This window comes from Leuciscus leuciscus (assembly GCF_965113295.1).
Source record: "Leuciscus leuciscus genome assembly, chromosome: 19".
NCBI lineage: Eukaryota > Metazoa > Chordata > Actinopteri > Cypriniformes > Leuciscidae > Leuciscus > Leuciscus leuciscus.
This window is the reverse complement of record NC_138743.1, coordinates 19,266,237-19,279,093: the sequence shown is the minus strand read 5'-3', so window position 1 is coordinate 19,279,093 and position 12,857 is coordinate 19,266,237. Positions and strand designations below refer to the sequence as shown.

General features: G+C 40.5%; 1 protein-coding gene and 1 long non-coding RNA gene across 3 annotated transcripts; one reads left to right on the top strand and one right to left on the bottom strand.

The window, feature by feature from the left end:
- Positions 1-4,044: 4,044 nt before the first annotated feature.
- slc30a1a (solute carrier family 30 member 1a) lies at positions 4,045-12,846 on the bottom strand. Of its 2 annotated transcripts, none has more exons than XM_082146711.1 (2): positions 11,961-12,846; positions 4,045-6,404 (listed from the first exon to the last, which is right to left on the bottom strand). In XM_082146711.1, exons 1-2 carry the CDS (start codon positions 12,571-12,573, stop codon positions 5,509-5,511), a joined length of 1,509 nt encoding a protein of 502 aa, XP_082002837.1. In that variant the 5' UTR covers positions 12,574-12,846; the 3' UTR covers positions 4,045-5,508. The 2 variants fall into 2 exon arrangements, with proteins under 2 accessions (XP_082002837.1, XP_082002838.1); XM_082146712.1 differs by having other exon boundaries at positions 11,970-12,816.
- On the top strand, positions 6,411-11,925 carry LOC309481726. The gene is made up of 2 exons (XR_014200094.1): positions 6,411-8,747; positions 8,949-11,925. It is a non-coding gene; the product is annotated as an uncharacterized lncRNA (long non-coding RNA).
- Positions 12,847-12,857: the final 11 nt, after the last annotated feature.

Genomic DNA, 12,857 nt, shown 5'->3' with positions numbered 1-12,857 from the left:
ATGTGCACACTTAGCACATATGGTGCTTGAATTACCAAAAAGCCAGGACCAATAATTAGAGAAGGATTATGTGAAGAACATCAAATAAAACAGAAAAATTACAAATTCAGAAAGCCGCCACATACAAGTAATGACAATTCGTGAGCTTAGAATTATAAGGTTCTATCTCCACTTTTGGTCAAATTGAGTTTTTGACATAATCTGATCCATTAGGTGTTTATTAATGCCTGTGTGGTGTTATTTTTGTAAAAAAATATTTTGTTAGTAGTTATTAATCAAATAAAAAGGTTCCATCTCTCCATTGCCAGCTGGGATGTAAAAACTTTGATGCTCAATATCTCAGAACTACCCTAAACGGAGATAGAACCTTATAATTCTAAGCTCACGAATTTACGTCAGAATAAAACCAAACAAAAATGGATGGTGGTACGTCTTCAAATTTCATCCATCGCAATTATCGATTTGTATTGTGAAAATTGTGCGTTGGAGATCTTAATGCGGTTGACCAGTTTTATGCATTAAAAAAATAAATATGGTCATTTAAAAAAATAAATAAAATTGAAACAAACACAAAGTCAGTTTGGGAATTTGAATGGCATTTAATACATGATTAAATCTGAAATCTGACGCTATGGCTTGTTACATCATCTGAAGTACAGTATTGACCTCGGTGTGTGATCAAAGTCTGCAGATGACTGAGGTTTGCAGCAGGCAGTGAAGTGTAATCTCTTCCCACATTATTACTCTCCTCTGATCTCGCCTTCTGCTGTAACAAGGCCACAGATCTACAGAATCGTAAAATTTATTTAAATTTAGATTTCTTATAAAGGTTTATATTCTGATCAACATTTATTCAGAAAAACATACATACTCCATTCTCTAGATATCGGAATATTTATATGATTGCTACATAATCTGAATATGACCAAATACTTATTATTATTGGGATACTTGTGTGCGTGTAAATCAACATCCATATGTGTTAAAAAATGTATTCATAAAAAGAAAGAAAAAAGTTTATTGTATTGAAATCGAAGATCTTTTATGGTGGTTATATGAATCTTTCGGCAGGGATTCAGGTGCTGGGTCATTATGAAAAGGAGGCTTTAGCTGAACCCCTCAGTTAGACAGCAGAGTCATGTGACGGCTTTGAGTGCCGCTGTGTGGGATTAATGATCAAGGCTGCATGTGGCTTTCATGCAATGGAAATACCTTTCTCTTTCCCTCTCCTGTTTCTTTTAATTGAGCTATACCTAGTTTCCATCATGACTCAAGGTTTTGCAATAACAGGCTGAATGGTCTCTCTTTCAGTCACATTTCCTCAAAACAGCGCTTTGTTAAAGTCTGTTCAACCATAGACCTTAGACTTTATCAACTGTTTATCTTTAAAGTTATAACAAAATTAGGCAATACTATTTAGCTTTCCATTTCACAAGCTTTTCAAGGATAGATTGTTTAAAATACAGTGAATGTTAGTGGGCCACAGAAGCGCGATTGTAGAAACGAAACCATTTTTGTGAAGAAAGTGGAAGCTGGAAAGTAATGTCAACAGTTCTGAGACAAAACGTTACCACAGACGTCTTTAAAGAAACTGTTTTTGTAATATAATATTTTTTGGTAAATAGCCACTATGGCCTAACAATTAGAGTGTTTAGCCAATCTTACACCATCCAACCGTCCAACGTGTGCAGGCCATTTAGTAGGCTAAATAGATCCTATAAAAGTTAAAGGGGTGGCAAGGTTTTCGGAGAAGAGGTAGAGTTGTCAGCAGTTACAGCAAACAATGACAGAATCATGCCAGGTCTGTTAATATTGATATACATTTACCAACTGGAGTGTCAAGAGTAAGTCATAGTGCATCTGGCAGCAATTGAGTTGAATTGTCAAGAGGATGATGTTAGAACTTTAAAATAAACAAATTTATTCTGTATTGCCAAATGTTATATGCAACTGTATTTCATTTCACTTTAAATGATAATAAAATAATTTAGCTTGATATACTTAAAGGCGTAGTTCCCCCCCAATTTTTTTTAAACAATTTGTTTTCGTTCCAAACCGTAAGACCTTCGTTCATCTTCAGAACACAAATGAAAATATTTTTGATGAAATCTGAGAGCTTTCTGTCCCTCCATAGACAGCAATGTCATTACCACTTTCAAGGCCCAGAAAGGAAGTAAAGACATCATTAAAATAGTCCATGTGACTACCGTGGTTCAACCTTAATGTTATGAAGCGACGAGAATACTTTTTGTGTGCAAAAAATTCAAAATAACGATTTTATTTAACAATTTCTTCTCTCTCCTTGTCAGTCTCTGACGCTGTACACGTGAGCACTACGACGCAGGAACAAAAAGTATTCTCGTCGCTTCATATCATTAAAGGGATACTTCACCTCTGGAAAGATGAATGTGTATTTAAAATAGGTCATTTATGTATAAGAAATGTGAAGACATTTTTTAATTTGGAGCTTTCTGGACTGAGAAAAGCCAGAAAATGTATTTTTGGCTTATGTGGATGAAAGACAACAACTCCCAGAATGCACTTGCTTCGCTGCTCTACGAGGCCACTCCCAAGCCACGCCTCCCGGTTAGAGAGCGCAGTTGAAAACAACAAGGTTAGGCTACTGAGTCTCCGTGACGAGTTTGCCCGGGATATCGAGATTGCCCAAAATGTCCGGGATTCGGCTTTTGCGTTCTACAGTCGCCATTCATCATGTTTACTGTGGCGAGCAGGACGAGGCCGCGGGAGAACGGCGCGAGGCCGGTGGCGTCATTACTGAGACGCACCGGTCTCCTATCTCTCACGGAGGAGCGGGAATTTTCTTAGCAATGTTAAAACACACATCAACCGATCACTTGTTTAGCGTTCATGTAAACACTACATTCAGATTCACCAATCGGAATGAATTCAGTTAGATTGAAGCAAAAGGTGTGCATGTAAACAATGAATGGCGACTGCAGAAAGCAAAAGCCGAATCCCGGACATTTTGGACGATCTCGACGGCCGGACATGTCCGGGAAAAAGAGGATGGTAACCCCTACTACTCAGATTTATCCTACTACTCAGCTTTCTCCTACTACTCAGCTTTCTCCACAGAACAAGAGCCTGTTAGCTTAGCTTCCAAAGAAAGACGGCTGAAACTATGTGTACATTCTGTGAGTGAGATCCCACCTCCTATGGGCGGGTTGAAAACATGCGGGACAGCCCCTCCTACTGGCTGTAGTCTTTAGCCTCTGGCCAGAAAATCCTCTGATGACGCAATATGATGATTTTTGCGTCATCTGAGGATTTTTTCCAGACAAAAAATACATAAATCTCTCATCTCAGGGGGATATGAGGGTGGAAAGCACGGTAATTCGAAAATACTACAGGTTTTCTACTAATACAAAGCTTAATGCTAAATCCTGAAGTATCCCTTTAAGGTTGAACCACTGTAGTCACATGGACTATTTTAACATGTCTTTACTTCCTTTCTGGGCCTTGAAAGTGGTTATGACGTTGCTGTCGATTTCAATAAAAATTCCTTAAATTGTGTTCTGAAGATGAACGAAGGTCTTACGGATTGGGAACGACATGAGAGTGAAATAAGGCTTTAAATAAGCCGTATCAAATAATAAGTGGACCCCATGTTAACTTCTAAATTCTCACATTCCAGTATGGTATATCTCTAGAAAATTGTGACAAAATCATAGAGTTGTGGAGGCAAACAAAACATATCATGGTTACATCACTACTAAACTGAGCTCTAAGCTGATAACCATAAATTGCTTACCAAAATGTGGTCAGCATTAGATATGTTTTTATCTCCGATTCCGGTCACTTTGTCACTTCTTGATGGCTTGAAGGCTGACATTGAAATCAAGTCTGATGCCCCCCAGGGATCAATACTGGGCCCACTGCTCTTTAACATTTACACGTTTCATCATGGACAGCTTTTAAAGTTCACTTGGCCTAAATTAAAATGTTCTATTCACTGTAAGATGTTTTAGTATCTTGTTCTATTCATTATTTATTCAAATCAAATAAACACAACAGACATTTGAATTGAACAGTACCAAACAAGCATGTTTAATTCACAATGACACATTTGACAGTAATATATCAAAAAAAAAAAAAAAAAACATTTTAGCTGGCATGGTACTTTTAAAATCCTCAGTGATACAAACACTTCATCTGCACTTTTACAATGAGCTCATATTTTTCTCTACAGACTTCATAGAAAGTCACTAAACTAATAATAAAGACTAGTACATTTATGTTTTCACAAATTGCATATTTTTACAAAATGCTAAAAATTGCAGATTTAAATAGTGTTGTGAAGTGTTGATATTCAGTTTTTCCCTCCCAATGAAGGCCACTGAGTAGATTGTGCGGCATCCCAAATGATATGTTCAACCCAAACCTACGTGCCTATTCCCTCTGTATTTCAGACAGCAACCGCCTTGTCTTTTGGTTTACAATGTTGCTTGGTTTCTCAAAGCTTTCTGTATAACCACAATTTTATTTGGTCATGCACAGTTGCCAAATGAGTGCTTTAAACAAATCTGAGGACTTCCCTTCAGTTTTAATGACAGCACGGACAAAATATCAGTCCTCCTTTAGCAGTTCCACAACAAAAACATTTTTTTTTACAGCATTTCCACCTCATGTTTAGATTGACAGAACACAACAAACAAGGCATCAGCTTTTATATATATATATATATATATATATATATACAAAAAAAATAAAAAAATGATAAGAGAAGGTTGTCTAGTTCCTACACTGACTAGTTTCAGTGCTATTATACAGCAGTTTGAAATATAGGCATGGTGAAGTACAGTGGAAACATCTTCAGATCATCTAAATAGAGTGAAAGATTCAACAGCAATCTTTAAAAACACATCTAAAAATACTCTGGGTTAAAGCATAGATCATTTGTTTGAAAGAAGCAAAACTTTTCACTTTTTTTTTCTTTTTCTTTTTTACCTCTAATATCATCAAATCTAAATCTTACAAAAAACTAAAAAAAAACTTAATTACCAATAACTTAAATACATAAATTATTACATATTTCAAAAAATTGAAAAGTTGACTAAGAAAACAAAACAATATAAAGTGTGAAATATAAAACAGAGAACAGATGGGTAAGAAAAAAAACAAAAAAAAACTGGTCCAGACATTTCTACTTGGTCCAGCAGCCGAACGGTAAAATTCCATGTTGTTGCATTACCTCCACAGGAAGGACACCAGTGTCTGACGTCCTGTACGAAGACTAGCTTTGGCACGGACACACCAATCAGACGATGCGGTAAACACACATGCAGAGGAGGCCAGCCTTGCTCTCCAGCTTATTTATATAGTCAGTATGTTGGTGTGGTGTATCAGAGCTGTGTGGTGTGTGTATTGTCATGAATGAGTGCATTGGGTTCAGTTCTTCTCACAGCATGGTATATATCAGTCAGCTGATCCAAAACACATTGGTACCCTTAACAGAACAGAATGTTCTCCGTCTAACCTGCTGCTTGCTCACAATGACGATTCCACCTCCCTAGTGATGATCACAACGGATTCCGGTCCGCTTGTGTCCTCCACAGACTCGCTGATGATCTCAAGAGATGTAGCAGAAGCACTAGGTATCGTTGGGGTCTTGGATTCGCACAGTTTCTTTGGCTCTAATGCTCCGTCGGGAGGTTTTGTGGGATCAATGGCGCCACAGCAGAGCTTCGGGGCGCACTGTGTTCTGCAGGAGAGCTCGCAGAGCGAAGCGCGAGACTCGGAGTTCATCGTTACGAATTCCGGTTGAATGGTCGTGGCGTGGATGCCCTCATTATGGAAAAAGTCCTTGATCCGTTTGGCCACGTCCATGTAGGATGTGGGGTCCTGGCATTTGATGTGCGCTGTGGCGATGATGCGACTGCCCGCCAGCTGCCAGATGTGCAGCTCATGCACCGCCAACACGCCGTCCAGGTCCCGCAGGCGAGAGTTGAGCTGATGCATGTCGATTTGCTTGGGGACGGTCTGTAGCAGGATGAGTGCAGACTCCTTCAGCAATGGGTACGTGGTGTAGAGGAGGATACAGACCATAATGATGCAGAGCGTGGGGTCGAGGTAGAGCACCCAGCAGGGTCCCGCGTTGGACACCGTTTCGTTAGTTCCTGCACTGCTAATGTTGAGCAAGTGGCCTGCACAATTATGGCCCACGCAAGGGTTCTCGCAGACAGTGCCCTCCTTGCATGGCGTCCACACAAATATGAAGATGATGGCATTGATCACCACAATGACAGAGCCAAGAGCGTCTCCCAGGACATGCAGGAAAACTCCCCGCATGTTGAGCTGGGATGCGGAGTCGTGTTCGTTCTCGAGCTCTTCGTATGGAGCGCTGCCGTTAATCTGCAAATCCACGTTGTCGCGATGACACATCTCTACGGAAGAGAAAGAAAGAAAGCAAGTGTGAACATTCAAGGAATTCTGCACGTAGGGCAAAACAGGAGTTTGGTAGGTTTTGTTTGAAAATACAGCAGTTACGCTTTATTCCATTTAACAGAATTTACAACTTCCTGCAATTCCAACTTTTGCGGAATAAATTTGAGGAAGATGTGGGCGTTGACACCAACGCCTCTAATTTTATTGGCCTAACAGCATGCTGAAATAAAGTATAAAAGCACTGGAACGCATCACTGTTTACACTACTCGTTCGTTTGTGTTCACAGCATTCCAGACAACAGTGTTGGAGCAGTGTGGGGTGGAAGTGGAATGCAGTGTGGAGTTACGGGAGGGTTTTTTTTCCTGGAGCAAGGAGCATTTTTTTTTTTAACACTGCATTTTCTCTCACTCAAAGTGTTTCTCTAACCAATAAGCAGCATGCAACAAGCGGAGAAATGAAAAACTGAATGTGTAGCTGGAGCAGTGAATTGGACCCCATCGACATTAATTAAATTGGTTAAAACGTTATTTTGTGTTCCATGGAAGAAAACAAACTGTACACACTTAAATGATATTGGTGAGTAGCTGATGGCATAACTTCCATTTTTAGATGAACTATCCTTTCAAGCAATATCAGTCACATTTTACTGAATATCAGCACAGATTAAAAAAACTGGTCAGGAGTATGTGAGTGGAGTGGAGCAACAGTAGTTTCCCTTCCCACTTAATGTGTTCTGTAATCACCCTTTCATTATGGACAAAAAGCAGTGTTCCACAAAAGGCTCATTCAAGAATGAAAACTATAAAGATAACTATTAGCATCCACACCAATGCACAATAATGTTTTGTTTATTATAGGCATGCAGTGAACTCATCTGTCACGCTAAATGCTTGAGCTCTTTAAAGGTGAACTAAGTAACTTTTTTACCTTAACCGAACAGCTTCGGAGTCATTGGAATAGTTATATGACTTTTTTCGGGTTGAATGGTGGTCGTCTCGCACCCCCCTATTGCCTGTGAGCGGCCCTTGCAACTTTGAGCCGGCGAACCGCCGGCCGCAGTGTCAGGAAGTATCGCGTGATATCAGGTCTCGCGATGTAACGAATTGCTTTACGGCAAAAAAATCTCCTAAAATTCTGTCATTATTGCGCTCCCTCACGCTGTTCGAACCCGAATGAAGACGACGTTTTAAAGAATGTCCCATCTGCTCTGATGTCATTGATCTACTAGCCTCTGGTGTCTGAGAATCGCCAACGAGTTTTTCGACAGTGTTGTCAAATATCTATTCCGAAGCTCTAGGGGGAGCTCTATAGAGAAACCTGCGAGCAAAAAGCGAGAATACAGCGAAGAAATTACCCAAACTGCATAGCCCTGCTTTAAAATTGTGTGGATTCCGATTGGCTACCAATGTTTTTTTTTTCGTTTTACTCACAATTAAGTTATTTTTCGTTCTTCGTTTAGGGGTAAAAAGAAGTTCGAAATACCTTTGCAGCGGTAAACTGAGTGAACATCCCGACGCCATCCACGCTGCTGAGAGCGGCGTTTAGATTAATATGTGCTGCGTGCTTACCTCACAATAACAAAATGAACACATACAAAGAAAAAGATAACAGCAGTGAGAAAACAGCAGTTAAGGAAGCATGCGATCATAGCTATTTGGATTTTTGCACGAGCTCAGCAATTCGGCAGTCCACTCAAGTTACGTCAAGTTTATTAATATAGCACTTTATACAATATTGCTTTAAACCAAACAGCTTATGAACCAGAGATTTCGACATCAAACAAAGCGGAGCCCCAGAGCGCACCTAACTGTTATATAATTGCCACGGACCAATGGCAGTTCGAAGGCGTTTACTAGTGGTGGGGGGAAAAAATCGATTGTTCAGTATCGCGATATTTTGCGCACGCAATTATATCGATACAGTAGCGCAAAGTATTGCAATATTTAATTATAAAGTTATCTGTTTTACTTTCAGGTTTTCTCTGAGTTTACTCTGATCATTTACATTTGCGTATTACATCCACAAGGTGGCGCTTGTTGCGGTACTTTATTGTCGTGCATTCAACAGCAAATTCAAATGAAAATGGCTTCACCATCATTTACCATCCGAAGCTAACTTTTCTGGGAAGTTCGCTTTGGCAAGCTGTTTCGAACTCCTGAAACGAACTCAAAATGAGCTTCGTTGTGGCCTGATTTTGTTCGAAATTACATCACACCAGTTCGTTCTTTGATTTTGCTTGAAATACAGTAGTCAACATTTGAAGTGGATCAAAAAAGTTCAAAGTTATACATGAACTTTGATGAACTTTTTTGATCCACTTCAAATGTTGACTACTGTATAGGCCAGGGATGGGCAACTTCGGTCCTGGAGGGCCACTGTCCTACAGAGTTTAGCTCCAACCCTGAAAAAGATCACCTGCCTGTCATTTTCTAGTAATCCTGAGGACCTTGATTAGCTTGTTCAGGTGTGTTTTATTAGGGTTAAAGCTAAACTCTGTAGGACAGTGGCCCTCCAGGACCGAAGTTGCCCATCCCTGGTATAGGCAGTGGTTCCCAACCCTAGACCTGTAGTACCCCATTCACTGCACATTTTTCATGCCTATACCATGAAGCCGGTTTAGGTGGCTAGCCCGATATGTTTCAGTTTAGTTTGTGCCAACTCTGGTTTAGGCACCATGAAAGTGGTTTGGCTTTTAGCAGTGTTCATCGCCATAGTAACTAATGCTCCACGGCTATCCTGGTCCGAGGCAGGTTTTGCTCCAGGTAAGAGGTTGCAAACCGAACTTGGACCAATCAGCATTGAGCAAAGTGACACATGTCTGATGAGATAAAGTCACTCCACCTGTTTCTACTCCAAATTAAAGGTCACTACACAGCAAATAATTTTTAAAGACAAAATCATCTGGCTTTTAGTAATACTTATTTATAATAATAATTTTGTATGATTTAGATATTATTTTTATGTAATTATTAATCGATCAAACATGCACACTTTTAGTTTATCAATTATTATTACGCACAGTTTAATGGAATAAATATATAAAAGGTAATATATATATCAATAGATAAAGCTATAAAATGACTACGTGAGCTTAAATGTTCAATTCTCACTAGGCCTAGCCTATACCTTTATCAAATGTATTAACTAACTTCACAACTTTTACATGCACTGATATAGCAAGACTTTTTCTTTTAGTTGTGCTCTTTCATAGACAGCTATTTTCTTCTTGCTGAGTAAATTTGTTTAATAAACTCTTAATATTTTTCAATCTCATAATATTCTGCAGAAGAGAGAAGTGAATCTCGCTGCTTCTCTCGTGAGAAATGAATCTCAGTTTCACTCTTTCTCAGCATGTGATTGGCTGTTTGCTACTGATGTCACACCTAAACTCAGGATCAAAGCCTGAGTTGACAGAGAAAGTTGATGATCAGCATCATGGTACTAACAAAGCCTGGTTGGATTGGTTTTGTTTTGTCAACTCAAAACTAATCCTGTAACCCTGAGTTTGTTCAACAACCATCGTGGTACAGGCCACGTGTGTTTGACTAGGGAGACGTCCAAAATGTGCAGTGCTGGGGCCCTGTGGGCACTCCAGGAGGCTTTAGTTCAGGACCTTCTGTTCATTAATATAACATATTTGCAGTGAGCTGATGATTCACCGAAGCCTGTGGGCGATGTAACCCATCTGTTCATCTCTCATCTGGGCTGTCTTAAACAAGCAAGCAGACATGGCCTTGGTTGAAATTCCTCCAAATAAGCAAAGTGACTGTTTCAACTTTGAAATAATTTGTTTTTCTAGAGGGAATCTGGTTCCAGTTCTGCTTATCTGATAAAAACAGATAAAAGCACAGAAAGAAAGTGTTTGCACATGATCTTTGGTGGGAGTGAGCTGACATACCATCCCATTGTTGTGAATCCATGGAAACAAGACATTTAACCTAATTATACAAAAGCTCAAGATTGATTGTTGATCACAAAAATAGACTAATCATATAAATAAACAGAGAGTGATAAACAGTCAAGCAACAGAAAAAAAAGGGGGAAAAAAAGAAAAAGAAAAAAACACCTTCTAAGGCCTCCAAGACAATGGAGGGCTGTCGCTGAGTATTTGTCTTCCCATGTTTTTGCGGTGTTCTGCACAGTTTGCCGGACCCCGTCTGAGAATTTTCGGCCGATTGAGTGTGTTGAATTGGCATTGGTGAGAGAGATCACTCTGATAGGCTGTTTAGTGTAATGAACCAGTGTACAAGGAAAACAGAAGATAAAAAAAATTCTGATTATGTCTCCTTATATTTTGCCTCCAAATCTTGCTTTCTTCTACAAGAGGAAGACCGAGGACTGACAATGCCAGTGTCATTTGCAACTTATCAGACATATTTAAAGAAACAAATTTGTCTGTGGAGAGTGAGAAAATTGTGAAAACGGTAGCTGAAGCTGCTTAAGGTTTCTTGTTTGTATACGCAGTCGTAAATTCCAGTTTATCGTTTTGAATGACGAATGTTACAAGCAACGCAAGTTACGTAAAATCAGATTACTTTTTTCAAGTAACGAGTAAAGTAACATTACTTTTAAATTTACAACAAAATATCTGAGTTATTTTTTCAAATAAGTAATGCAAGTCCACACGAACACGTGTACTTTCAAAATGATAGCTTTTTCTATGCGGTTTGGCCATTCGTCCACACGCAAACGCAGTAGCCGGTCACTGAAACCAAACTTTTTTGAAAACTCTTGCCAGGGTGAAGATTTTTAGAAACTCGATTGCAGTATTGTCGTGTAGACTATGAAACCAGAGATTTTGGCTTGTGACGTCAGAACCAGAACTAACCTTTTTTCCAGGCTTCTGATTGGCCAAAATGGCTTTACGGTTAGGGCTATATCGCCACCTGTTGGTTTGGCATGCTCTTGACAGCGCATCATAGCGTGTTTTTGCTTTTTTTTTTTGTGTGTACACAAATCTTTTTTTAAACTGAGGGAAAACTTAGTTTTCCTATTTATTGACTGACCGCTCTCTCCTGTCCCCATGTTGAGAGATATGGTGAGTAAGTGCAGAGGCGTTGTGTGAAGATGATGCTTATTGTAGTTCTAGACTAAACGTGAGCATTTACTCATCTCACTTGAACAAAAACAGATTCAGTATTCCTGAAAATGAACAAATGTCTTTGCTGCTGACCTGATATTATCCTATTTAATCATACTAATAAGCACAAATTTAAATTCTGTGATAAATTCTCATCACATCATCATCTAAGCTCCAGAGAAAAAATACAAACAAGTTTGGAAGGACATGAGGGCGAGTAAATAATGACAATTTCCGTTTTGGAGTGAGCTATTCATCAATTTAACATATTGGGTTTGTTGCTAGTGGTTACATGCCCAATGAGAAACAAAAGCCCTAACAAGAAAGTTTTAAACACGTTTAAAATAGAAATGTAAAAAAAAAAAAAATCCTCTCATATCCGACTTTAATCCTAATGACATACTTGACCTCGTTTGTTTTGTATAAAGGGTATCCAGAACACTATACTATGAAGCAGTTTCAATGAGAACAAACCCGTTTTACCAGCTATCCTCCGCTCCGGATTAACGCCATTTGGGCTGTTGTTGTGATTCCCGACCAGATTATTGGTCTCCTCCCCCGTGGACCGACTGTCCTCCAGCGTCTCACATCGACGGACCTTCCCGTTCTTGTGTTTTTTGTGTCCCCCGTGGCTGTGTCCGTGTCCCCCGTGCGAATGTCCGTGTCCGCCGCCTCCGGCGTGGCCGTGAAAGAGACAGAGCCCGAGCAGGTTGATCAGGAGCCCCGCAGCCCCCACCCCGATCACCACATCGGGTCTATCGATCTCATGGGGCTCCGTGAAGCGCTCGATGGCCTCCAGGATGATGGTGAAGCACAGCGCGGTGAGGAACACGGCGTTGACCAGCGCGCCCATCACCTCGGCCCGGATCCAACCGAAGGTGTTCTTGTTGGTGGACTGGGTCTGCTCAGCGAAGCGCACCGCTACCAGCGCCACGACCAGCGCGATCACGTCCGACAGCATGTGGAAGGAGTCCGACAGCATCGCTAGAGAGGACGTGATCCGGCTCACCACCACCTCCACGATGAAGAAGCCGAAGGTGAGCGACAGCATGCACAGCAGGCGAAGCCGGTTCGGCGCGCAGGCCATGATTATACCGAGAGCAGAGCACAAAACAAAGCTTTAAACGAACACGGTCCTCTTTGGATTTAATATCCCATAACAGAACTCGTTCCAACCGACACACTGTAAGCGATGCGTTGTTCCGGGTGTAATGAGCGCTGGGGACCGGGGTTCGGTTCGGTTATACTGCCCGTCTTCTGTTGCTCGTCTGCAGACGGTTGAAACTTTGCACCCGGACCGGCGAACTTTCCACACGGAACACGCTCAGCGACAGGCTACGCCCACACTCGCCTGCTATTGGCTGAGAGCAC